This window comes from Saimiri boliviensis, chromosome 19 (assembly GCF_048565385.1).
Source record: "Saimiri boliviensis isolate mSaiBol1 chromosome 19, mSaiBol1.pri, whole genome shotgun sequence".
NCBI classification, from domain to species: Eukaryota; Metazoa; Chordata; class Mammalia; order Primates; family Cebidae; genus Saimiri; species Saimiri boliviensis.
The window spans coordinates 39,554,809-39,582,471 of NC_133467.1; the positions used below are offsets into that span (position 1 = coordinate 39,554,809).

Below are 27,663 nucleotides of genomic sequence, written 5' to 3' on the forward strand. Positions count from 1 at the left end.
TTTTTTTCATTAAAACTTTTTAATGAAGTTTTGCTCTTGTCGCCCAGGCTGGAGTGCAATGGCATGGTCTCAGCTCATTGCAACCTCTGCCTCCCAGGTTCAATCCATTATCCCGCCTCAACCTCCCAAGTAGCTGGGATTCCAGGCATGTACCACCACACCCGGTGAATTTTTTGTATTTGTTCATAGAGACGGGATTTGTTGGCCAGACTGGTCATTAACTCCTGACCTCAGGTGATCCACCCACCTCAGCCTCCCAAAGTGCTGAGATTACAGGCATGAGCAACCATGCCCAGCCTCTCTAGGGTAAATATTGAAAGACTCAGTTGCTGGGTCACAGGAAATGCATGTTTTAAATTTTAATATGTACTTACACATTGCTCTAAAGCAGGCGTCCCCAAACTTTTTACACAGGGGGCCAGTTCACTGTCCCTCAGACCGTTGGAGGGCCACCACATACTGTGCTCCTCTCACTGACCACCAATGAAAGAGGTGCCCCTTCCTGAAGTGCGGTGGGGGCCGGATAAATGGCCTCAGGGGGCCGCATGTGGTCCGAGGGCCAGGCCGTAGTTTGGGGACACCCACTCTAAAGTGATTTATAGTCCCACCAACCTTGTAAGAATACCATAGCCAGGCTGGGCGTGGTGGCTCACGCCTGTAATCCTAGCAGTTTGGGAGGCTGAGGTGGGTGGATCACCTGAGGTCAGGAGTTCAAGACCAGCCTGGCCATCATGGCAAAACCCCATCTTAAAAAAAAAAAAAAAAAAAGAATACCATAGCCATTTGCCCATACTTCCCTAATACTTGATATTAGATATTAGTGGTCATTTATTTTATTTTTTATTTTTTTAGATTGTAGCTCTGTCACCATGCTAGAATGCAGTGGGACAATCTCGGCTCACTGCAACCTCCCAGGTTCAAGCAGTTCTCCTGCTTCAGCCTCCCAAGTAGCTGGGACTACAGGTGTGCGTCACCACACCCAGCTAATCTTTGTATTTTTAGTAGAGACGGGGTTTCATCATGTTGGCCAGCATGGTCTTGATCTCTTGACCTCGTGATCCATCTACCTTAGCCTCCCAAAGTGCCTTTTTTTTTTTTTTTAAGGAGAGAAAAGGTTTCCCTATATGTTGACCCGGCTGGCCTCGAACTCTTAACCTCAAGTGATCCGCCCACCTCAGCGTCCTAAAGTGCAGGAATTACAGGCATAAGCCACCAAGCCTGGCCTGGTCATTTAAATTTTGCCAACATAAAAGATAAGCAAAAGTTATGCATACATGCATATACACATCTGCATATATAGAGATATATAGGTATATGTGTGTGCATGTATGTAGCATGCCATTTGTATGTCCTCTATTGTAACTGCTTATTTTGCCCATATTTTTGTTGTCTTTCCTACTTTTTTTTTTTTTTTTAATATGGAACGCTTTACGAATTTGCGTGTCCTCCTTGCGCAGGGGCCATGCTAATCTTCTCTGTATTGTTCCAATTTTAGTATATGTGCTGCCGAAGCGGGCACCCCAAGTTATTTTTTAGAGACAGGGTCTTGATGTATCACACAAGCTACTATACATGGCGAGATCACACCTCACTGCAGTCTTGAACTCCTAGACTCCAGAGATCCTCTCACCTTAGTCTCTCCCAAGTAGCTAGGACTACAGGCATACAGCATCTCAAAATACTGGCCTCAGGAGAATCACTTGAACCTTGGTCTTCTGTCATGTGGGTCTTTTCCTCTAAAGATCTGCTGCTTTCATTTCAGAACCCATAAATTTTCTAAACACTTATAAATTGTCATTCATTCTTGAATTTTGTATCACCTAGTCTGGGTCAACTACACGTCTTTCCCCGTCCATCTTGGACTTCATGGACAGTGATCTCAAGACACTTACCACACCCTCAGTTACCTTTATCTTTCATTCTTTGGTCCCAACCACCTCACCTCTCCCCGGTCCTAGATCAGTGTAACCTTTGTGTTTATTTGCTCATTCAAGAAATATTTATTGAGGGCCTGTTGATATGCCAACAGTTGTTCAAGGTATTGAGGATACAGATGTGTTTTCTCTGCTTCAGAAGCCAACAGAAGTGGTGGCTTCTGCTTTATGGGAGAGCATTAGTTAATCACAAGTAGGAACAGGTACCAATATATGGTTTCCAGCCTTAACTTGGCAGTCCTCATAGGGGGCCAGATGCCTCGTGAATTTCTCACAGCTGCTGTCCTTAGGCACCTCTTTCTAGTCCCAGCCTCTGCCTTTTGTAGACCACCTTACAGTCTGCCTCAAAAGGAAAATAGACAAACCAGTGTCACATTCCCCAGCCTCTCCTCCTACCCCTCCCCCTCCCTCTCCCGTTTTCTCCCCCTTCCCCTCCCCTCCCCTCCCCTCCTCTCTCCCTCCCCCTCTCCCTCCTCTCTCCCTCCCCCTCCCTCTCCCTCCCCTTTCCTCTCCCTCTCCCACAAGCTGGAGTGCAGTGACTCAGCCTCAATCTCAGCCCCCCTGCAACCTCCACCTCCTGGTTTCAGGTGATTCTCCTGCCTAAGCCTCCTGAGTAGCTGAGATTATAGGCTCCTAACACCACACCTGGCTAATTTTTAGTAAAGATGGGGTTTCACCATGCTGGTCAGGCTGGTCTGGAACTCCTGACCTCAAATGATCCACCTGCCTTGGCCTCCCAAAGCACTGGGATTACAGGCATGAGCCACCACACCCGGCCTCTTTATTTTTTTTTTAAGGGTGTCTCGCTGGAGTCAGGCTGGAGTGCAGTGGTGTAATCTCAGCTCACTGCAACAACCTCCACCTTCTGAGTTCAAGCCATTCTCGTGTCTCAGCCTCCTGAGTAGCTGGGATTACAGGCACCCCGCCACCATGCCCAGGTAATTTTTGTTTTCTTTTTTTTAAGATGGGGTTTCACCATGTTGGTCGTGCTGGTCTCGAACTCCTGACTTCAGGTGATCCTCCCGCCTCAGCCTCCCAAAGTGCTGGGATTACAGGCGTGAGCCACTGCACCTGGCAATTTTTGTATTTTTAGTAGAGACGGGGTTTTGCCTTATTGGCCTGGCTAGTCTCAAACTCCTGACCTCAGGTGATCCACCTGCCTTGGCCTCCCAAAGTGTTCTCTCTCTCTCTCTCGGTCTCTCTTCTCTCTCTCTTATATTTCTCTCTTCTTTCTCTTTTTCTCTCTCTCTCTTCTTTCTTTTCTTCCTCCCCCACCCCCCAACAGGGTCTTTCTCTGTCACCCAGGCTGGAGTACAGTGGCACCATGACAGCTCACTGCAGCTTCAACTTGCCAGGCACCAGCAATCCTCCCACCTCAGCTTTCTGAGGAGCCAGGATCACAAGTACACACTGCCACACTTGGCTATTTTTTGGCGACGGAGTTTCGCTCTTGTTACCCAGAGGGTAAAGGCCCGAGTTATAGTAAGGAGATCCTCTTCTTCAGCCAGGCAGGAAGATACATACAGATGGGTGCCCTCACAGTTTAGAGGTCAAAGGAGAAATCTGGCCAGGCACCGTGGCTCATGTGTGTAATCCCAGCACATTGGGAGGCTAAGATGGGAGGATCCCTTGAGCCCAGGAGACCAGTCTGGGCAGCATAGTAAGACCCTGTCTCTACAAAAACATTAAAAAAAAAAAAAAAATGCCGGGTGTGGTGGCTCACGCCTGTAATCCCAGCACTTTGGGAGGCCGAGGCAGGTGGATAACGAGGTCAAGAGATCGAGACCATCCTGGTCAACATGGTGAAACCCCGTCTCTACTAAAAATACAAAAAATTAGCTGGGCATGGTGGCACGTGCCTGTAATCCCAGCTACTCAGGAGGCTGAGGCAGGAGAATTGCCTGAACCCATGAGGCGGAGGTTGCGGTAAGCCGAGATCGCGCCATTGCACTCCAGCCTGGGTAGTAAGAGCAAAACTCCGTCTCAAAAAAAAAAAAAAAAAAAATTAGCCAGGCGTGGTGGCACGTGCCTTTAATCCCAGCTACTTGGGAGGCCAAGGCACAAGAATCCCTTAAATTCAGGAGGCGGAGGTTGCAGTGAGCCAAGATTGCACCATCCTGAGGCAGGTGGATAACGAGGTCAAGAGATCGAGACCATCCTGGTCAACATGGTGAAACCCCGTCTGTACTAAAAATACAAAAAATTAGCTGGGCATGGTGGCGCGTGCCTGTAATCCCAGCTACTCGGGAGGCTGAGGCAGGAGAATCGCCTGAACCCAGGAGGCGGAGGTTGCGGTGAGCCGAGATCGCGCCATCGCACTCCAGCCTGGGTAACGAGAGCGAAAACTCCGTCTCAAAAAAATAAATAAATAAATAAAAGAGATGGGGTTTCACCATGTTGACCAGGATGGTCTCGATCTCCTGACCTCGTGATCCACCAACCTCGGCCTCCCAAAGTGCTGGGATTACAGGCGTGAGCCACCGCGCCCAGCCTTTTTTCATTTTTTACTTTTTACAAAAAGTAGGCTATGTTTATTAGAGTCACAGGTAGTTGACTGTCTCAGTGTGACTCGACCACAAAAAACCATTTCTCCTTCAGAGACCTAGACTGGCAGGTGTACTGCCTCAGCCTCCCCAAGTGCTAGGATTACTGCTTGGGACCCATTCACAGGTTTCTTACCCAGGACAATCTGTGAATGTGTGAGATTGGCCCAGTCACCATCAGCAGGTCATTGATACTGCTGTTAAGCATGGTCTCCAAGTCACTAGGAACTATTTTGGGTTCTTGCCTAGCCAGGCACGTCAAGAAGCGACCCACAGTATTGTCAGCTGACACCTTTCCAGACAGTACATCCTCTGCATATTGCAACACTGTGGTTGGGGCATCCTGGATGCAGGCTGATTCCCTTCCGACTTGCTGCAAGTCACTTGACAGTCTGTGGTTGAGTCTAAAACAGGTCTTTGTGATCAGGTCAACTCCAGTGCGTTCAGTGTCATAGTATGTATATTTCACTGTCAGAGGTGTGGACGTCACTCCTGTCACTCCCGTGGTCCTCGGAAGGACATCCATTAAAGTGCTGACACAGGCCTTGATGCTCATGCAGACGTTCTGGAGATTTGTGAGCACAGCAAGGTGAATGGGGTTCGGGGCCTTCAGGCTGTAGCACTCATGAATCTGCACAGAGTGCTCTGTGATGTCATGGCCTGTAGTCTACCAGCCGGAGTGGCCTACCAGCCGAGGATGGGCTAATTTTTTTATGCAGTCATACATGTTCTAATTTTCTTTTTTTTCTTTTCTTTCTTTTTTTTTTTTTTGAGACGGAGTTTCGCTCTTGTTGCCCAGGCTGGAGTGCAATGGCGCGATCTTGGCTCACTGCAACCTCCACCTCCTGGGTTCAGGCAATTCTCCTGCCTCAGTCTCCCGAGCAGCTGGGATTACAGGCACGTGCCACCATGCCCGGCTAATTTTTTGTATTTTTAGTAGAGACGGGGTTTCACCCTGTTGACCGGGATGGTCTCGATCTCTTGACCTCGTGATCCACCCGCCTCGGCCTCCCAAAGTGCTGGGATTACAGGCTTGAGCCACCGCGCCTGGCCCTAATTTTCTTTTCTTTTTTTTTGAGACGGAGTTTCGCTCTTGTTACCCAGGCTGGAGTGCAATGGCGTGATCTTGGCTCACTGCAACCTCCGCCTCCTGGGTTCAGGCAATTCTCCTGCCTCAGCCTCCTGAGTAGCTGGGATTATAGGCACATGCCACCATGCCCAGCTAATTTTTTGTATTTTTAGTACAGACGGGGTTTCACCATGTTGACCAGGATGGTCTCGATCTCTTGACCTCGTGATCCACCTGCCTCGGCCTCCCAAAGTGCTGGGATTACAGGCTTGAGCCACCGCACCCAGCCATGTTCTAATTTTCAATTTTTTTTTTTTTTTTTTTTTTTTTTTTTTTTTTTTTTTTTTTAGATGGCATCTTGCTTTGTTGCCCCTGCTGGAGTGCAATGGTGCACTCTTGGCTCATTGCAACCTCCACCTCCCAGGTTCAAGCAATTATCCTGCCTCAGCCTCCCAAGTAGCTGGGATCACAGGTGTGCACCACCACATCCGGCTAATTTTTTCTTTTTTTTTTAAAGTAGAGAATGGGTTTCACCATGTTGGTCAGGCTGGTCTCAAACCCCTGACCTTTGGGAGGCTGAGGCCGGGTCTCTGCCCGCCTCAGCTTCCCAAAGTGTTGGGATTACAGGTGTGAGCCACCGTGCCCGGCTGCAGCTCATACATGTTCTTAGCAAATTCTGTGTAAACAGCCACTTCATCTTCTTAGTCACTGTGCGGCACTAAACACCACTTGGTGACCTCCACCGACTGTTTGTCGACAGATCCAGACAGGGTCTCGAAAACTCACATAGCTCCCTCGTTCCATCCCTCTTAGCTGTCCACAATGGAGGCCAAAATGACTGCGCACAGCCTGACCATGCAGCTGCTGGGAAAGGACCCTGGTATACCAGGACCAAACATAGTGGGCGCTGGAGCCTGCGCTAAGGCCGAGGTCTGGCCTGGAGCTGCAGTCATAGTCGCTGTTGTTATAGGGTCTGAGGATGAGGCTGGAGCGGAGCTGCAGCCAGTGCTAGCGTTGGCGCTGGGGTGGGACTGGGCTTGGAACCAAGGCTGAGGCTGCTGTCCGGGCTGGGGCCGGCATAGTTCGAGGAGCACTTGCTGGTACCACTAGGGTGGCCATCTTGTCAAGAGAGAAGCTACATATTAATTATTTTTGAGATGGAGTCCCTCTCGCTCTGTCACCCAGGCTGAAGTGCAGTGGCACAATCTCGGTTCACTGCAACCTCCACCTCCTGGGCTCAAGCAATTTTTACTGCCTCAGCCTCCCGAGTAACTGCGATTACAGTTGTGTGCCACCACGCCTGTCTAATTTTTGTATTTTTTAGTCAAGACAGGGTTTCACCAGGTTGGTCAGGCTGATCTTGAACTCCTGACCTCAGGTGATCCACCTGCCTTGGCCTCCCAAAGTGGTGGGATTACAGGCATGAGCCACTGGGCCCGGCCTATATTAACTTTTTTTTTTTAATTTTTTTTTTTTTTTTTTTTTAAACAGAGATGGGGTTTGACCATCTTGGCCAGGCTGGTCTTGAACTCCTGACCTCGTGATCCACCCATCTCCGACTCCCAAAGTGCTGGGATTACAGGCATGAGCCACCGCACCCAGCCTATATTAACTTTCAAAATGGAGACAGGCTCTTGCTAGGTTGCCCAGGCTGGCCTTGAACTCCTGAGCTCAAGTGACCCTCCTGCCTCAGCCTCCCCAACTGCTAGAATTACACGCATGAGCCACCATGCCCAGCCTGAAAGGTTCAATAGTGCCTGGGTGAAAGAATGGCAGAGTCATAGTCAACAACAGGTTTTTTGTGAGGTTCAGGACTGTGGCCAGGATATTTATCCTGAGAATAAGAGCCATTCTTATGGAGTGTGGACAAATCTAGAGGTTCCTATGACTGACTAAAACTAAGTACCAGGAGACCTAAGTGAATTAAAATTCCCTGAGGACAGGCCCTGCCAAGAGATCGTACTGACACCTGTCTCCTTGCTGCATAGGGTGAGAGCAGTGACTCTCTAGGGCAGTCCATAGGAGTCTAGAAGGTGGTCAGCCTGCTGATCTTGTATAATACGATGCCTATCTGGTGATATGTTACACGTAGTCATCAAGCCCTATAGACCCTGCTCCACAGTGTCTCTCAATGGATCTTTTCAACTTCTCATACTATCATCAAGCTACATGTCACCTTCTTTCTTTATTTTTTTTTTTCTAATTTTTTTTTTGTATTTTTAGTAGAGATGGGGTTTCACTGTTAGCCAGGATGCTTTTGATCTCCTGACCTCACGATCCGCCCACCTCAGCCTCCCAAAGTGCTGGGATTACAGGCGTGAGCCACCGCGCCCGGCCAAGAGAAGTAAGTTAAGTGCTCTCATCAAGTGGACAACCAGGAGAATAATAAAACTGAAGAGAAGCCAGTATGGAAGAAGGAAAATCAGGAGTGTATGGTACCCTAAAAAGCACATGAAGAAAGTGTTTCCACACAAGAAGGATCAATCAAGTCAAACACTGCCGAGAAGTCAAATATAGAGAGGCCTGCAAATTGGCCACTGAGACATGGCCATGTAGCAGTCATAGATAACCCTGACAAGTTTCAGTGGAGTAGTGAGAATCAAAGATTCATAGCAGTGGGTTCAGAACAGAAAACGAAGTGAGGAGGTTAAATATTTTTGCTATACAAGGGAACATCAGGCTGGACACAATGGCTCACACCTGTAATCCCAGCACTTCCGGGGGCCGAGGCGGGAAGATGGCTTAACTCCAGTAGTTTGATACTAGCCTGGGCAACAGTGAGATGCCATCTCTATCAAAAATAAATTTTTTAAAAAATTAGCTGGGTGGCCAGGCGTGGTGACTCACACCTGTAATCCCAGCACTTTGGGAGGCCGAGGCAGGTGAATCACCTGAGGTCGGGAGTTGGAGACCAGCCTGACCAACATGGAGAAACTTCATCTCTACTAAGAACATAAAATTAGCCAGGTGTGGTGGCATATGCCTGTAACCTCAGCTACTCAGGAGGCTGAGACAAGAGAATTGCTTGGACCCAGGAGGTGGAGGTTGCAGTGAACCAAGATTGTGCTACTGCACTCCAGCCTGGGCAAGAGTGAGACTCGATCTAAAACAACATTAGCTGGTGTGATGGTACACGCCTGCAGTCCTACCTGGGAAGGCTGAGGTGCATTATGACTGCACCACTGTACTCCAGCCTGGGCAACAGAGCAAAATCCTGTCTCTAAAAATAAAATAAAATCATTCAGGCTCAGTGGCTTAAGCCTATAATCCCAGCACTTTGTGGGGCTGGGGCAGGTGGATCACCTGAGGTTAGGAGTTCAAGACCACCCTGACCAACATGGTGAAACCCTATCTCTACTAAAAATACAAAAATTAGCTGGACATGGTGGTGCATACCTGTAATCCCAGCTACTCAGGAGGCTGAGGCAGGAGAATCACTTGAACCTGGGAGGCAGAGGGTATAGTGAGCCAAGAAAGAAAAAAAGGCCAGGTGTAGTGGCTCACGCCTGTAATCTCAGCACTTTGGGAGGCTGAGGTGGGCGGATCACGGGTCAGGAGTTTGAGACCAGCCTGGCCAACATTGTGAAAACCCTGTCTCTACTAAAAATACAAAAATTAGCCTGTAATCCCAGCACTTTGGGAGGCCGAGGTGGGTGGATCACGAGGTCAAGAGATCGAGACGATCCTGGTCAACATGGTGAAACCCCATCTCCACTAAAAATACAAAAAAATTAGCTGGGCATGGTGGCGCGTGCCTGTAATTCCAGCTACTCAGGAGGCTGAGGCAGGAGAATTGCCTGAACCCAGGAGGCGGAGGTTGCGGCGAGCCAAGATCGCGCCATTGCACTCCAGCCTGGGTAACAAGAGCAAAACTCTGTCTCAAAAAAAAAAAAAAAAAAAATTAGCCAGCCATGATGGTGTACACCTTTAGTCCCAGCTACTTGGGAGGCTGAGGCAGGAGAATCACTTGAACCCGGGAGGTGGAGGTTGTGGTGAGCCAAGATTGTGCCACTGCACTCCAGCCTGGGCAACAAAGCAAGACTCCGCCTCAAAAATAAAATTTAAAAAAATGTATTTGAAGCTGGGTGTGGTAGCTCATGTTTGTAATCCAAGCTATTCAAGAGGCTCAGGTGGGAGGATCCCTTGAGGCCAGGAGTTGGAGACCATCCTGGACAACAAAGCAACGTTTCGTTTCCTAACAAATAAAAGGGCCAGGTGCAGTGGCTCATGCCTATAATCCCAGCACTTTGAGAGGCCAAGGAGGGCAGATGGCTTGAGGCCAGGAGTTTAAGACTGGCCTGGACAACATGGTAAAACTCCATCTCGGCCGGGCGCTGTGGCGCATGCCTGTAATCCTAGCACTTTGGGAGGCCAAGGTGGGTGGATCACCTGAGGTCAGGAGTTCAAGACCAGCCTGGCCATGATGGTGAAACCCCGCCTTTAAAAAAATAATAATAATAAAATAAAATTTAAAAACTCCATCTCTACAAAAACACAAAAATTAGCCAGGCAAGGTGCTGCTGGCCTGTAGTCCCAGCTACTTGGGAGGCTGAGGTCGGAGGATCACTTGAGCCCAGTAGGTAGAGGCTGCAGTGAGCTGAGATTGCGCCACTGCATCCCAGCCTGAGCAACAGGGTGATGCCCACCTCAAAAAATAATAATGAATAAAATGTAGCTTATTTTATTATTTTTTTTTGAGACGGAGTTTTGCTGTTGTTGCCCAGGATAGAGTACAATAGTGCAATCTCAGCTCACTACAACCTCTGCCTCCCAGGTTCAAGCGACCCTCCTGCCTCCGCCTCCCAAGTAGCTGGGATTACAGGCAGGCACTATCACACTCAGATAATTTTTGTATTTTTGGTAGAGATGGGATTTTTCCATGTTGGTCAGGCTGGTCTCGAACTCCTGACCTCAGGTGATCCACCTGCCTCAACCTCCCAAAGTGCTGGGATTACAGGCATGAGCCACCGTGCCTGACCGAACTTATTTTATTTAGAGTGAAACTTGCATTTCCTTTTTTAGCCTCTGTACAAGGAAAAACCATTGCTCTTCCTATTTCCTCAATCTTTCCCCTTTACCACCTGATAAAATTTTACTTTATAAAGCACGACAGCAAAGCTACCTCTTCCATAACACTTTCCTCTAGCTCTCGTCCCAAAGTAAACTTCCCCACCTCTGAACTCCAAAATGAAGTTGTTAATGAGTTGCACAGAGCATACATTCCCTCTCACATTATGGATAGTTGCTGTGCAAGATTAGAAGTTCCTTAGAGAAACCATTTCTTATTCACTACAACCACAGAAGGCCTCTGTCCTCACTGTTCATACTATAAACCCCTATGGTTCCAGCTCCTGCCCAAAACATAACTGGGTGGTATGGATGCCATATTGCCTTACTACACTGTGATATTTTGGGGATTAGGAACTTTTCGCCAAGTGGGTGATTCACACCCTATAAGTCCAACATATTTTCGTTTATTTATTCATTTTTTGAGACCGAGTCGCTCTGTCACCCAGGCTGGAGTGCAATGGCACCATCTCAGCTCACTGCAACCTCCGTCTCTCAGATTCAAGCAATTCTCCTGCCTCAGCCTCCAGAGTAGCTGGGATTACAGGCACACGCCACCTCGCCCATCTAATTTTTGTGTTTTAAAGACAAGGTTTTCTCGTGTCTTTTTGTGTTTTAAAGACAAGGTTTTGCTGGTCTCGAACTCCTAGGCTCAAGCGACCCACCTACCTTGGTGTCCCAAAGTGCTGGGATTACAGGCCTGAGACACCACGCCCAGCCTGTAATCCCAAAACTTTGGGAGGCCAAGGTAGGAGGATCACCTGAGCCCAGGAGTTCAAGACCAGCCTGGCAAAATAACAATACTCCATCTCTATAAAAAATTTAAAAAAATCAGCTGAGCATGGTGGCATGCACCTGTCTTCCCGGCTACTCAGGAGGCTGAGGTGGGAGGATGGCTTTCAGCCCAGGAGGCCAGGAGAATTGAGGCAGCAATAAGCCCTGATGGCACCAGTGTACTCCAGCCTGGGTGACAGAGAAAGACTTCATCTCTAAATAAATAAATAAATAAATAAATGGCCTAGCTCACCTTTCCCATGTCCCTCAGCACCTTGCTTTCAAATTTTAGCTATTATTTTTTACAGATCTTTTAACAAAAATGCTGTTTTAATTAACGTTAATTTACGTGGTATATAACTGGATCCTTGTTCTCAAGGGGTTTACAAAGTCCTAGAGTCAAATGTGCCTTATTATCAATACAAAAATAAATGGTGTCGGCTGGGTGGGGTGGCTGTCTGTAATCCCAGCACTTTAAGAAGCCGAGGCGGGTGGATCACTGGAGGCCAGGAGTTCGAGACCAGCGTGGCCAACATGGTGAAACCACGTCTCTACTAAAAGTACAAAAATAGCTTGGCAAGGTGGCTCACACCTGTGATCCCAGCACTTTGGGAGGCTGAGACATGCGGGTCACTTGAGGCCACGAGTTTGAGACCAGCCTGGCTAACACGGTGAAACACCATCTCTACTAAAAATACAAAAACTAGCTAGGTGTGGTGGTGCATGCCTGTGATCCCAGCTACTTGGGAGGCTGGGGTACCAGCATCGTCTGAACGTGGGAGGTGGAGGTTGTAGAAAGCTGAGATCGTGCCATTGCACTCCAGCCTGGGCGACAGAGCGACTATCTCAAAACAAACAAAAATGGTGTCAAGACTCTCAGGCAACTCGCTAGTGGAGTAAGGCCTATGTAAATAGCGCCAAAGACTATGGAACAGAGATGGGTGAGGCAAGCAGAGACGCAGGAATAGTTGAGCTGCGGCAGTTTTTGCTCAGTTCACTTCTGTAAATGGTTCTTCAGGGCAGTCCATGGAGCATCCTCATTTCCAAGTGAGACTGCGAGGAGAGAGCTGGGGGTATGCAAAATAGCTCCGAGTCCCCAGCCCGTGCCCTCTTAAGCATCCCTATCATTTAAGCGAGTCGTTCCCATCCATCACGGAACTTCCCCGTCTCCTTCCTTCAGCCCCTGCGTTAGTCAACGGTCGAAATTTTGTTTGGTTTAAAAAAAAAAAAAAAACAACCTCCGGCGAAAAACAACAATCGGGGCTCGCGAATCAGGTCTCACGGAGGCAGAGCTCCGAGAAGGCCCGAGGCGCGCACGAGAGAGCTCGAGCCCCGCAGCCGAGGCGCTCGGAGCCGCCGTTACGTAACCGGCCGCCAGAGCCGCGGAAGACCGGAAGGCCCAGCTCCGGCCCGGCCCGGCCCCGCCCCGGCCCCGCCCCGCCCCGGCCGCCGGTAAGTGCCGTGCGCAACGCTCCGGAAGCCGCCACCCCTTTCCCCTTTTATGGGAAGTCACTGACGCCACCGCGTAAGACTGGTCCTAAAACCGTGATCAAGGAGCTCCTGGCCACTTCGCACTTCCGCTTCCTTCCAGTAAGGAGTCGGGGTCTTCCCCAGTTTCTCAGCCAGGCGGCGGCGGCGGCGGCGGCGGCGGCGGCGACTGGCGATGTTCGGCCTCCAAAGAAACGCGGTAATCGGACTCAACCTCTACTGTGGGGGGGCCGGCTTGGGGGCCGGCAGCGGCGGCGCCACCCCCCCGGGAGGGCGGCTTCTGGCCGCGGAGAAGGAGGCCTCGGCCCAGCGAGAGGTAGGGGGAGGGGAGGCCGGCGCGGTGATTGGCGGAAGCGCCGGCGCTAGCCCTCCGGCCGCCCTGACGCCTGACGCCCGGAGGGTCGTGCGGCCGCCGCCCATTGGCGCCGAGGTCCCCGACGTCACCGCGACCCCCTCGAGGCTGCTGTTCTTCGCGCCCACCCGCCGCGCGGCGCCGCTGGAGGAGATGGAAGCCCCGGCCGCCGACGCCATCATGTCGCCCGAAGACGAGCTGGACGGGTACGAGCCGGAGCCTCTCGGGAAGCGGCCGGCTGTCCTGCCCCTGCTGGAGCTGGTCGGGGAGCCTGGTCATGGCTCCAGTACGGACGGGTCACTCCCCTCGACGCCGCCGCCCGCAGAGGAGGAGGAGGACGAGTTGTACCGGCAGTCGCTGGAGATTATCTCTCGGTACCTCCGGGAGCAGGCGACCGGCGCCAAGGACACAAAGCCAATGGGCAGGTCCGGGGCCGCCAGCAGGAAGGCGCTGGAGACCCTGCGGCGGGTCGGGGACGGCGTGCAGCGCAACCACGAGACGGCCTTCCAAGGTAAGGGGGCTCGTGGTCGCCACGGCCTCACTCCCTTCTTCCCCAGTGCGCCCTGGACAAACGAGTCGGTGTTGAAACGTGTCTGATCCTATTCCCGAAACCGGAATATTCTGGCCATGAGTCATTGTTTCCGCCCATCTAGATTCTTTTGGAAATGGCAGCTCTCGTTCAAAGACCGGAAAGGGTGGGATGTCAATTTCAAGTGGGGTCGACCTGAGTTCTCTAACTCCCTGTAGTGACTTTCCCCGCCGTGGGTGGGCGGCCGGACCGTGCGCGGGGTTTAGACAAAGGAGGCCAGGAGGACGTGCATGCTTTTCTTCCCCAGGCATGCTTCGGAAACTGGACATCAAAAACGAAGACGATGTCAAATCTTTGTCTCGAGTGATGGTCCATGTTTTCAGCGACGGCGTAACAAACTGGGGTAGGATTGTGACTCTCATTTCTTTTGGTGCCTTTGTGGCCAAACACTTGAAGACCATAAACCAAGAAAGCTGCATTGAACCATTAGCAGAAAGTATCACAGACGTTCTCGTAAGGACAAAACGGGACTGGCTAGTTAAACAAAGAGGCTGGGTAAGTTTGCCTTAAGGGTTGAAAGGGGCCTTGGAGTGGAAGTAGAATGAAGGATTTTTTTTTTTTTTTTTAAGAGAGGTGGGGATGTCTGAAGGTTTCTATGACGCACGGCTGTTTGCAGGCCCTAACTAAAGGACCACTGGTTATTTGATGTTTATTTAAGTAATAGATCCTTAGAGGTAGTGGTTTGGCGATCTTGAATTGTATCAAAAGTCTTGGTTTTTCTCTAGACTATTTTTGTTCCAATTCGGTTGAATTCAGCCGATTCAAACCGTGGAGAAATAAGTCACCAGGGGAGGATAGCTGAAATACATTCCTAAGGCGCTCTCTATTTTAATTGAGAAGATATGGGGTGGAGCCTGCTTTGTAATCAGAAACCCAGATCTGATGTAGGATGTACGTTGAGAAAAACTAGTCTGCGCAGTTGAGGTGTTACTGAGATACTAGGTGGTGGAGATTTGCGAGTAAGGTTTTTGGTCTTTCACTTCTTCGGAACTCTGGAGTCCCTTTGTTTAGATAAATCCTAATATGACCGGCCGGGCGCGGTGGCTCAAGCCTGTAATCCCAGCACTTTGGGAGGCCGAGGCGGGTGGATCACGAGGTCAAGAGATCGAGACCATCCTGGTCAACATGGTGAAACCCCGTCTCTACTAAAAATACAAAAAATTAGCTGGGCATGGTGGCGCGTGCCTGTAATCCCAGCTACTCAGGAGGCTGAGGCAGGAGAATTGCTTGAACCCAGGAGGCGGAGGTTGTGGTGAGCCGAGATCGTGCCATTGCACTCCAGCCTGGGTAACAAGAGCGAAACTCCGTCTCAAAAAAAAAAAAAAAAAAAAAAAAAAAAAAAAAAAAAAAAAATCCTAATATGACCAAGATAGTACTGTAAAATCAAGTTTAACCATTATGGAAGCCGGGCGCGGTGGCTCAAGCCTGTAATCCCAGCACTTTGGGAGGCCGAGGCGGGTGGATCACGAGGTCGAGAGATCGAGACCATCCTGGTCAACATGGTGAAACCCCGTCTCTACTAAAAATACAAAAATTAGCTGGGCATGGTGGCGCGTGCCTGTAATCCCAGCTACTCAGGAGGCTGAGACAGGAGAATTGCTTGAACCCAGGAGGCAGAGGTTGTGGTGAGCCGAGATCGCGCCATTGCACTCCAGCCTGGGTAACAAGAGCAAAACTCCGTCTCAAAAAAAAAAAAAAAAAAACCATTATGGGTGCCCACTTAAAAAACTGAAGAACTTAGAAATGTCTTTTTTTTTTCCCCCCTCAGGGGTGAATAATAATTGATTTAGGATTATTGTACGGGGAAGCCTTAGATACTTCAATTCACCTTTTCTCTGGATAGTAGTGTTAAGAGAGCAGAAACCCATACTTGAAAATGTGCTTTTCTTTTTTGTTTTCTAGGATGGGTTTGTGGAGTTCTTCCATGTAGAGGATCTAGAAGGTGGCATCAGAAATGTGCTGCTGGCTTTTGCAGGTGTTGCTGGAGTGGGAGCTGGTTTGGCATATCTAATAAGATAGCCTTGTAAGTGCAGTAGTTGACTTTTAACCAACCACCACCACCACCAAAACCAGGTAACATCTGTGACATCAGCTGGACTCTAAGCTGAAACTTCCAAGAGTTGCCCTCTAGCAACCTAGCCAAGCGGCAGAAGATGATGGCTAACAAGAATAAATACATGGGAAAAGATCTCCCCTTGATTGAAGAGTCACTGTCTGAAAGAAAGTTCCGTTTCAGCAACAAGCAAACTTTGTTAAGGATATAGTGAAGATGGTAGGGTGGAAAGAATTGCCTTGTTGAGAACAGGAGAGTGGCAGTAGCCAGGCAAGTCACAGAATTGATTAAATATACCCGCCGAATTCCTTAATATTCTATAGTGTTAAGAGAAGCACTAACAATGCCAGTGAGCTGTGTAAAAGCTGTAAGTACTAGAACTATGACTGTAAGCCTCAGTACTGTACAAGGGAAGCTTTTTCTCTCTATAATTAGCTTTCCCAGTATACTTCTTGAAATCGAAAGTCCAAGTGTTTCAGGACTTTTATACTTGTTATACATTGGCTTGGTTTCCGTGATTCTTAGTTTGTTAGCCTAGTTTATGGCCAAGAATACTTGATGGAAGGCTCAGTAGTTATGAATATGGATATCCTCAGATTTTAAGACACCTTGTAAATGTATTTGTAAAAATTGTATATATTTTTACAAAAGTCTATTTGAAACAAAGTAAATTTACATTAGTTTTTTTCATGCCCTTTGAACTTTGCAACTTCTGTAATTAGGAATCTGTTTCTTAAAGCTTTTCTATGCTAAACTTTGTTCTGGTCAGTTGAGAGTGTATACAGAATGAATTGATGTGTAACTGTATGCAAACTGGTTGTAGTGGAACCAATCTGATTGATAAACTATGCAGATTTTAATTTTCCTATCTGATTTTGGTAAGTATTCCTTAGATAGGTTTTTCTTTGAAAACCTGGGATTGAGAGGTTGATAAATGGAAATTAATCTTTTCGCTTAGTTATATGCAGGTTTTCAATAATTAGGTCTAAGTGGAGTTTTAAGGTTACTGATCACTTACAAATAATGGGCTCTGATTGGGCAATACTCCTTTGAGTTCCTTCTATTTGACCTAATTTAATTGGTGAAATTTAAACAGAATTGAGCTCATCTTTAAAGCTTCCACTAGAAGATTTTCAGCTGTTCCAAATGGAACTAACTCGTTAGCTGTGTGCATATAACAAGATCACATCAGGTGGATGGAGAGACATTTGATTGCTTGTATGCTTAATAAATTGTAAAATGATGGCTTGGAAATGCAGGCTAGTCTAACCATGGTGCTATTATTAGGCTTGCTTGTTATACACACAGGTCTAAGCCTAGTATTTCAATAAAACAAATACTTATTGTTTTGTTTCTATTAATGATTTCCAAACTTTGTTTCAGATTTTTGCTTTGGCATCTTTGGATTTCAGACTTGATGTTCTTTGAGACTTACCTTTTATTTCCTGTCCTTCCTTAAAATACCTGCTTGTTCCACTCCCCCTACAGATATTTATACATCTTTCCCCTGCCATCCCTGAACTCTTCCTAGCTCTTTTAGATTTTGTCACTGTGAAACCCCTACTGGGAACCTGAGTGACCCCCCCCCCCCATTCCCAACAAGAGTCCACAGACCTTTCATCTTTCATGAACTTTTATCCTGTTGGAAAGTGGCAATACCATGGGTGCTCTGACACTACAGTCATTGAGAGGTGGGAGGAAGTCCCTTTTCCTTGGACTGGTTATCCTGTCTTTGGGGGAATTGTGTCAAAATTCCCCTCAGGAATTTTGAGAGGAGGAAGCATCTTACTAGGCTTTCTCTAAAGTTCCCTTGTATTTGAGTGTGCTCACTTAAATTTACAGAAGGAGGTGAGCTGTGTAACCTTGGAGTTTAAAAGCTACTGATAAACTGAAGAGTGTCTCTGTTGGAACTAGGGGCATTTGAAAGCTTCAGCCTCAGAACATGACCTTTAGTCTGTGGACTCCATTTAAAAATAGGCATGAATAAGATGACTAAGAATGTAATGGGGAAGAATTGCCCTGCCTGCCCATGTCAGAGCCATAAGGTCATCTTTGCTAGAGCTATTTTTACCTATGTATTTATCGTTCTTGATCATAAGCCACTTATTTATATCATGTATCTCTAAGGACCTAAAAGCACTTTATGTAGATTTTAATTAATCTTAAGATCTGGTTACGGTAACTAAAAAAGCCTGTCTCCCAAATAACAGTGGAAACAAGTGCATAGATGTGAATTGGTTTTTAGGGGCCTCGCTTCCCAGTTCATTAGGTGTGACTGGAAATACAGACAAGGATCTTAGTTGACAGTGTGGGCTTGGGGCAGTGAGGGTTTAGGGCACCCCAAGTGGTTTGAGAAAGGAGGGGAGTGGTGAGTTTATAGGGAGAGAAGGGGCCAGGTGGTCTAAGTGCTGACTGGCTACAAAGTTCAGGCAAATCCTCCAAAAGGGAAAGGGACGGGCTGCTTAGAAGGATGACGCTCTCAGCGACTTCTGTTTGACTTCTGTCTGTCTTAACGCTTCTCTCAGGGAAAAACATGTAGTCCTTTAGTGTTTGTGTACATTCTGCTGGGGGTCAACACCTTGGTTCTGGTGAAACCGCTAGTACTTCTGACGGCTGTGCCAGGAACGGTTAGGACCAACTACAAGTTACTGTTGGTTGTAAAATGTAGTGTGTTTCCCTAACTTCCTGTTTTTCCTGAGAAAATAAATCTTATTCAAATACAAGGTGTGTGATACGGGTCTTTTCTCATCAACGCCTCTTTTCTTCCCCGCCTCTTAGGCAAGCCTTTTAGAGAAGTCAGCTGAGCAAATACTTGTAGGTGAATTCAAAGCAAAAGTCCCACAAGGCTGATTTGCCTTAAAGCAAAGGACAGTTCCTTTCTTCTATTCAAATTAGAGGTGTTGGGTTTTTAATTAAATATGTTACTGCTGTACTTGGAGGCGTTCCTAAACCTTTTAATAGAAAAAAAATCAAAATCTTTGTCTTGATTTTTGAATCACTAAATGTTGGTAGGATTTTTTTTTTTTCCTTTTTTTTTTTTTTTTTTTTTGTTGGAGACGGAGTTTCGCTCTTGCTACCCAGGCTGGAGTGCAATGGCGCGATCTTGGCTCACCGCAACCTCTGCCTCCTGGGTTCAGGCAATTCTCCTGCCTCAGCCTCCTGAGTAGCTGGGATTACAGGCACGCTCCACCATGCCCAGCTAACTTTTTGTATTTTTAGTAGAGACGGGGTTTCACCTTGTTGACCAGGACGGTCTCGTCTCGATCTCTTGACCTTGTGATCCACCCACCTCCCAAAGTGCTGGGATTAATAACAGGCTTGAGCCACCGCGCCCGGCCTTTTTTTTTTTTTTTTTTTTTTTTTTTTCCATTTTTGAGTCAAGAGACTCACTCTGTTACTCAGGCTAGAGTGCAGTGGTGCAATCTCACTGCAGCCTCAGCCTCCCAGGTAGGTGGGATTACAGGTGCCCGCCACCCTGCCTGGTTGTTGTGTATTTTTAGTCGAGACTGGGTTTCACCAGTGTTGGCCAGGACTCCTGACTTCAGGTGATCACCTGCCTCAGCCTCCCAAAGTGCTAGGACTACAGGCTTAAGCCACTGCGCCCAGCCTTGATTTTGAGCTAAGAGGGTACTGTAAGCAGTTACTGTATCATCTCCATTATCTCTTAACCTTTTGAGATGCAGCAGCTAGAATAACATCTAGAGAGTTTCCTGGCACTTTTTCAGTACTTTTTCCCTTCCATTTTTCCAAAAAGAAAGTGAAAAGAAGCAAGTCAATTTCAAAAACCCTATCCTGCCTTTATTTTCAGCTACCTTGAAAGGGAGCTGAATCACCGCGGAAATGTACAAATGTGAGGTTTGCATATTTGGTTTTAAGTCCTGAGCACCAGACATCAGACAAACAGGATTCTGTGCCTTCAGTTGCATTTCTATTTTAAAAAGGCTATATTGTGGTGGCTCAAGCCTGGAATCCCACCACTCTGGGAGGCCTAGGTGGGCAGATCATTAGGTCAAGAGATCCGAGACCATCCTGGTCAACATGGTGAAACCTCCTCTCTACAAAACTTAACTGGGGGTGGTGGCGCACGCCTGTAATCCCAGCTACTTGGGAGGCTGTGACGGGGGAGAATCGCTGGAACCCAGGAGGCACGGGTTCCAGTAGGCCAAGATTGCCCCACTGCAGTCCAGCCTGTTGACGGTTGTGTAAGTGCACTCCCAAGCAAAGGGGTGGTAGGAGGGTAGCACCCGCAGGAGACCCAAGCGCAAATCTTGTCCTGAGTTAAGTCAGTGCCATTGCTCCCTTTGATGTGCTGTGATAGGAAGCCATTTCTGCTGCTCAGCACCTGAGAAGCTTGGATTTAATAGTAACTGGGTAACCTTAATCACTCGAGTCAGAATAATCAACACTTCCCTTTATTCGACACAACCAAACTTTCTCGGTTCCTGTTCTGTGTCTAGAGCCAGGTCTTGCTTCATACTGTTTTCTTTCACAAAATTTTTCTTTAAAACAGTTGTGACAGCTGGAGGTTTTTTGCAAAATTAAAGTGAAATAACTGGTACAGCTGCTGAGTAGCATGGCTCCAGCCAGATGCCCAAAGCACTGGCTGTTAATTCCTGGAGTTCAGGTGATCAGTTGAGTGTCTATTGTAGTTTTTTGCTTCACTTTTTCCATCATTACGGAACTTTGTTTCTAGAACGCTGCCACTCTTCAAAGGCTTCTCCATTTCAAATTTAAAAACTTAATTCTCTCCCTCTTAGTTTCAATTTGTTACAGTGTTATCCTAGCTACGTGAAGTATGTAGAAAGTTGGGGGTTGTAGATTTTTCTCCAGGCGGATTATGAAACACCTCTCAGGCCTGGCACAGTGGCTTTCGACTGCAATCCCAGCACTTTGGAAGGCCGAGGCAGCCTGATTGCTTAAGGTCAGGAGTTCCAGACCAGCCTGGCCAACATGGTAAAACCCCATCTCTACTATATATACGAAAAAAGTTATCCAGGTGTGGTGGCGAGCACCTGTAGTCTCAGCTTATTCGGGAGGCTGACGCAGGAAAATCCCTTGAACTTGGGAGGCAGAGGTTGCAGTGAGCCAAGACCACGCCACTGCACTTCAGCCTGGGCAACAGAGTGAGGTTCCATCTCAAAAAAACGAAAAACAGGCCAGGTGCAGTGGCTCACACCTGTAATCACAGCACTTTGGGAGGCCAAGGCAAGCAGATCACCAGGTCAAGAGATGGAGACCACCCTGGCCAACATGGTGAAACCCCGTCTCTAGTCTCTCTACTCTCTACTAAAAATACAACAACAAAAAAAATTAACTGGGTGTGGTGGCTCACATCTGCAATCGCAACACATTGTGAGCCCTAGGTGGTGGATCATGAGGTCAGGAGTTTGAGACCAGCCTGGCCAACATAGTGAAACCCCATCTCTACTAAAAATATAAAAATCAGCTGGGCATGGTGGCACGTGCCTGTAATCCCAGCTACTCGGGAGGCTCAGGCAGGAGAATCACTTTAACCCAGGAGGCGGAGGTTGTGGTGAGCCGAGATCGTGCCAATGCACTTTAGCCTGGGCATATATGTGGCAGGCTTTTGTTCCTATACTAGACTTGGTTGCTAATTTGCAGTTCCTTAATTGACCTGCATAGAATAATAGTTCTTGACCACTGGGAAATGAGAAATCTTTAACATTTGCAATAAGCTGGGATTTTTTTTTTAGAGATGGGGTCTTGCTCTATCGCTCAGGCTGGAGTGCAATGGTACTATCTCAGCTTGCTGCAGCCTTGAACTCCTGTGCTTAAGGAATCCTCCCTCCTCAACCTCCAGAGTAGCTGGGACTACAGGTACCCCACCACACCCAGTGTTTTGTTTTGTTTGTAAAGATAGGGTCTTGCTCTGTTGCCTAGGCAGCCGGATGTTGAGAGCCTTTTCAGTTTTCTATTACATGACGGTAGACTGCTTATGTATGATGAGCTGTTAGATGCTGGAATTATAAAGACATAATTCTTCCCCTTAAGAAACTCAAGAAAGCCGGGCGCCATGGCTGACGCCTGTAATCCCAGCACTTTGGGAGGCCGAGGTGGGTGGATCACAAGGTCAAGAGATCGAGACCATCCTGGTCAACATGGTGAAACCCCGTCTCTACTAAAAATACAAAAAATTAGCTGGGCGTGGTGGCGCGTGCCTGTAATCCCAGCTACTCAGGAGGCTGAGGCAGGAGAATTACCTGAACCCAGGAGGTGGAGGTTGCGGTGAGCCGAGGTCACGCCATTGCACTCCAGCCTGGGTAACAAGAGCGAAACTCCGTCTCAAAAAAAAAAAAAAGAAACTCAAGAAAGATTGGGGAATAGTTCAAAAGAAACAGACAACTAACTAAAGGTTATATGTTAGTACTGTATCAATGGTAAATTTCTTGAGTATTATACTGTGGTTATGTAAGACAATGTCCTTGTTTTTAGGAGATGCGTGCTAAAGAATTTATGTATAACAAATCCAATAAATGAGAAGGCAGATGTTGCTAGACGGTAAAGTTTACGATCTAGCCAGGCACAGTGGCTCATGCTATAATTCCAGCATTTTGGGAGGCCAACCAAGGCAGATTGCTTAAACCCAAGAATTTGAGACCACTCGGGCAACATAGTGAAACCCTGTCTCTACTAAACATTAAAAAAAAATTAGTGGCCGTGCGCGGTTGCTCAGACCTGTAATCCCAGCACTTTAGGAGGCCAGGGCTGGTGGATCATGAGGTCAAGAGATCAAGACTATCCTGGATAACAGGGTGAAACCCTGTCTCTACTACAAATACAAAAATTAGCTGGGCGTGGTGATGCATGCCTGTAATCCCAGCTACTCGAGAGGCTGAGGCAGGAGAACAGCTTGAACACGGGAGTCAGAGGTTGCAGTGAGCTGAGATCAAGCCACTGCACTCCAGCCCGGGCAACAAACCAAGACTCCATCTCAAAAAAAAAAAAAAAAAATTGTTGGCCAGGCACAGTTGCACGTACCTGTAGTCCCAGGTATTCTGGAGGCTAAAGCAGAAGAATCACTTGAGCCCTGGACTTCAGGGCTAAGTTGATTTGGTGTTGTTTATGCTAAGTTCTGCATCAATATGGTGACTTCTAGGAGTGGGGGACCACCAGGTTGCCTAAGGAGGGGTGACCCTAAGTTGGAAACAGAACTGGTCAAATCTCGTACAATTCCAGTAGTAGAATTGCACCCCTCTGAATAGCCACTGCCACTCCAGCATGGGCAACATAGCAAGACCCTGCCTCTTAAGATAAAAACTGGAAAACACTGGTAGGAAAGAAAGGCTCTTTGGTTTAAATAAGTCTGAATTGGGCATAAATGACACACACTGAATGGATTGTGTTTATTTGGAAGTAGAAAAGACTCACTCAGTTGCTTCCTCTATTACGTTAAAGTGGTGACCCTAAACACACAGTCTCAGGATTATAGCCGTCTTTGGCTCTGGACTGAAGGAGCTGGCATTGGCAGGCCTGGTTTGAATAAAGTTGCCCTTAATGATATATATATATATATATATATATATATATATATTTTTTTTTTTTTTTTTTTTTTTTTTGAGACGGAGTTTCGCCCTTGTTACCCAGGCTGGAGTACAATGGCGCGATCTCGGCTCACCGCAACCTCCACCTCCTGGGTTCAGGCAATTCTCCTGCCTCAGCCTCCTGAGTAGCTGGGATTACAGGCACGCACCACCATGCCCAGCTAATTTTTTGTATTTTTAGTAGAGACAGGGTTTCACCATGTTGACCAGGATGGTCTCAATCTCTCGACCTCGTGATCCACCTGCCTTGGCCTCCCAAAGTGCTGGGATTACAGGCTTGAGCCACCGCGCCCGGCGCCCTTAGTGATATATTAAGAACATCACCTAAAATAGCTCACTGGAGCCTCACTGGCCACCTGGTCCTTCACCCTCTAGGTTTTACATAGGCAGGGAAAGGAACCAAGTTTCTGCGAATAGCCCTAAGAGCTCTATGCTGTCTGCAGAATTTTAATAAGAGCTCCCAAAAGTTATTCAACTGGAACCCCAAGACATTGAATGGTGGCTTCCACGCTCCCTGATCCTGTTCCCGTGGGAGATTCAATTATTGCTATTCCCATCCTGATTCAAAACCAGTTTGCTCTAGCTGCCCAGACTTCCCCACAGGCCACATTCTTGCCCGTGAGCTCATTGTTTTGGTTTCTTTGCCTGTATAAATCTACTGCCAGTGCCAGAGGTCTCAGCCCGGGGCCCCCTAACTAGCTGGGGCTGCATTCCATTCAGAATTTCTCCACCCCCACTTGGTGATCTTCCCGCCCTCGTGCGGTCACTTGTGTGTGTTTGCTCAGCTTAGCCTGGGACAAGGTGTGCTGGGATCCAGAGCCAAGGAAGCAGAGAAGGAAAAGAATGTTTAACTGTTAGCTTTCATCCTGGATTAGATTTGAGTAAAAATGCTTTCGGTTCTGTGCCCTTAAAAAGTGTTTAATTTTCGCCGGGCGCGGTGGCTCAAGCCTGTAATCCCAGCACTTTGGGAGGCTGAGGCGGGTGGATCACGAGGTCAAGAGATCGAGACCGTCCTGGTCAACATAGTGAAACCCCGTCTCTACTAAAAATACAAAAAGTAGCTGGGCGTGGTGGCACGTGCCTGTAATCCCAGCTACTCAGGAGGCTGAGGCAGGAGAATTGCCTGAACCCAGGAGGCGGAGGCTGCGGTGAGCCGAGATCGCGCCATTGCACTTCAGCCTGGGTAACAAGAGCGAAACTCTGTCTCAAAAAAAAAAAAAAAAAAAAAAAAGTGTTAATTTTCTTGTCTAGTAGGAAGAGCTGGTTTTGAAATTTTTGCTCTACATTTCATAATCTACCTCACTGGGCTGGTTATGATTCTTCAGGTATTCAGGTTTGAGGGGGAGAAGGCGGTGAATTCTCCCTGGGAAGTACCACATTCACATGCATTTTATTCCTGAATCTCCTCCGCACCTCTGTCCTTGAGGTTGTCTGGAGCAATTCCCACAGGTCTCCTGCCCTGGGTGGAAGTAGGGGGAGGGGAGACAGCTGGCCTGCTGCAAGGGAGCGGCTGTTCCGTTTCACTGCTTTGTTACTGAACTTTCCTGAGAGGAGGATATCTTGTTTATTTCCTTTTGCATGAGAGCCCAGATAGGAAGAAAGGGGAGCGCACCTCAGGCGAAGGGCTATGGAAGGAGCATTTCTCTTCACTACCTAGAGCTTTGGATTAATACTGGATGCTTAAGCAATATATTTTCTTTCCTCCACCCCCTTCTTCATGGGTAAAAACAAAACCAAAAAACAAAACTGCAGGCTGTGGCTGCGGGAGGTGACTTTTTTTTCATTTCTCAGAAATCCCTCATGAGGCAATGAAGAGAAACAGAAAGAGGGAAACAACTTCGTGTCAAAATGAGGTTGTGTGTGTGTGTGTGTGGAGCGGGGGAGGTGTTGAAATGAGGTGGCTGGTTTTCAGCTTTAAGGAACAACAGCTCTGCAGAGGAGGCTGGTGCTGGCGGCAAGGGGTGCTGGGCTACCTGCTTCCCTGCCCCTTGCCCCACCTCAGTGCTGGGTATTTGGGGGGTCAGGTATGAAACAGGATGGAAGTCGCTGTATCTTCCCTTTCCTGCCACGAACCATGAAGGATACATATATATCAGTGCTACTGTATGGAAGAAAAATTTGGCGGGGCACGGTGGCTCACACCTGTAATCCCAGCACTTTGGGAGGCTGAGGTGGGCGGATCTCGAGGTCAGGAGATGGAGACCATCCTGGGCAACATGGTGAAACCCCATCTCTACTAAAAATACAAAAAAAAAAATTAGCTGGGCGTGGTGGTGTGTGCCTGTAGTCCCAGCTACTCAGGAGGCTGAGGCAGGAGAAGCTTGAACCTGGGAGGTGGAGACTGCAGTGATCACGCCACTATAGTCCAGCCTGGCGACAGTGAGGGAAAAAACAGGAAAAAAAAGAAAAAGGAGCTCACCTGACTGCGAGTGCTTCGGTGTCTGGTTTGTGTCAGAACCAGACACCAACTTTGTATTTTAAATATAATTAAAAAAAAAAGAAAGAAAGAAAAGAAAAAGAAAATGCAGTTGTATTGCATTCATTTATTTTATTATTATTATTATTTTTTTTTTTTTGAGACGGAGTTTTGCTCTTGTTACCCAGGCTGGAGTGCAATGGCGCGATCTCGGCTCACCGCAACCTCCGCCTCCTGGGTTCAGGCAATTCTCCTGCCTCAGCCTCCTGAGTAGCTGGGATTACAGGCACGCGCCACCATGCCCAGCTAATTTTTTGTATTTTTAGTAGAGACGGGGTTTCACCATGTTGACCAGGATGGTCTCGATCTCTCGACCTCGTGATCCACCCGCCTCGGCCTCCCAAAGTGCTGGGATTACAGACTTGAGCCACCGCGCCCGGCCGCATTCATTTATTTACTTATTTTTGACACGGAGTCTCACTGTGTTGCCCAGGCTGGAGTACAGTGCCACAATCTCAGCTCAGTGCAGCCTCTGCTTCCCAGGTTCAAGTGATTTTCATTTTTCAGTCTCCTGAGTAGCTGGGATTGCAAGTGTGCACCACCACACCCAGCTAATTTTATTTTTAGGAGAGACTGGTTTTGCCTTGTTGGCCAGGCTGGTCTCAAACTCCTGGCTTCCATGACCCACCTACCTTGGCTTCTCAAAGTGCTAGGATTACAAGTATGAGCCACCCTGCCTGGCCTGTATTGCTTTTAAGTACATAACATTAACATAACATGTAACTTTGAAAAATCTATGTCCTAGAAAAGAAATCTGTGATTCTATTAGTAAATGCTTGGCTGGGTGTGGTGGCTCACACCCATAATCCTAGCACTTTGGGAGGCTGAGGTAGAGGGATCACTTGAGGCCAGCAGTTTGAGACCAGCCTGACCAACATGGCAAAACCCTGTCTCTACTAAAAATGGGTGCGGTGGTGTGTACCTGTGGTCCCAGCTACTCTGGAGGCTGGGGCATGAGAATTGGTTGAACCTGGGAGGCAGAGGTTGCAGTAATCCGAGATCATACTGCGGCATTCCAGTTTGGACCAGTGAGACTATGTCTCAAAAAAAGAAAAAATTAGTAAATGCTTGGGGCCTACCGTTCTACATAAGCCTATGTTTGCATGACAGTGTACCTTAAACAAAGATCAGGAATACTATCATTTCCTGGACTGAAATACTGAGTGAATTTGAAAGCACTTTTAATTACTTGAAAGTCTGAAAAAGTTTAAACACAATTTTAGCTGAAAAGTCATGAAAGACATTTGAAGAGAGACAGCAAAATTACGTAAAACTATCCAAGGTTTGGACTGAGCACAGTGGCTCATGCCTATAATCCCTGCACTTCAGGAAGCCAAGGCGGGCACATCACTTTAGGCCAGGAGTTCAAGACCAGCTTGGCCAACATGGTGAAACCCCTTCGCTATTAAAAATACAAAAATTAATCACGCACTGTGGTGTATGCCTGTTGTCCCAGCTACTCTGGAGGCTGAGGCAGGAGAATCACTTGAACCAGGAGGTTGCAGTGAGCCAAAATTGCACCACTGCACTCCAGCCTAGGTGACCAAGCAAGACTCTGTCTCAAAAAAAACTATCCAAGGTTTGGATCACTGAGGCCAAAATTATTTTAATAAGATGCCCTGTGTGAATGAAACTGAGTAACAGCTCATGTGCTCGCTTCGGCAGCACATATACTAAAATTGGAACGATACAGAGAAGATTAGCATGGCCCCTGTGCAAGGGTGACACGCAAATTTGTGAAGCGTTCCATATTTAA

General features: G+C 47.7%; 1 protein-coding gene, 2 non-coding genes and 1 pseudogene across 4 annotated transcripts; 2 read left to right on the forward strand and 2 right to left on the reverse strand.

The window, feature by feature from the left end:
* Positions 1-1,412: 1,412 nt before the first annotated feature.
* LOC120360212 (U6 spliceosomal RNA) lies at positions 1,413-1,519 on the reverse strand. Its single transcript, XR_005576790.2, has one exon. It is a non-coding gene; the product is annotated as a U6 spliceosomal RNA (small nuclear RNA).
* Positions 1,520-4,338: 2,819 nt separating this feature from the next.
* On the reverse strand, positions 4,339-6,499 carry LOC101039356 (eukaryotic translation initiation factor 3 subunit F pseudogene; annotated as a pseudogene).
* A 6,388-nt stretch (positions 6,500-12,887) lies between these two features.
* On the forward strand, positions 12,888-18,592 carry MCL1 (MCL1 apoptosis regulator, BCL2 family member). Of its 2 annotated transcripts, XM_003941963.4 has the most exons (3): positions 12,902-13,738; positions 14,064-14,311; positions 15,719-18,592. In XM_003941963.4, the coding sequence occupies exons 1-3, from the start codon at positions 13,051-13,053 to the stop codon at positions 15,833-15,835; spliced, it is 1,053 nt and encodes a 350-aa protein (XP_003942012.1). In that variant the 5' UTR covers positions 12,902-13,050; the 3' UTR covers positions 15,836-18,592. The 2 variants fall into 2 exon arrangements, with proteins under 2 accessions (XP_003942013.2, XP_003942012.1); XM_003941964.4 differs by lacking the exon at positions 14,064-14,311 and having other exon boundaries at positions 12,888-13,738.
* An 8,964-nt stretch (positions 18,593-27,556) lies between these two features.
* On the forward strand, positions 27,557-27,663 carry LOC120360215 (U6 spliceosomal RNA). The gene has a single exon (XR_005576793.2). It is a non-coding gene; the product is annotated as a U6 spliceosomal RNA (small nuclear RNA).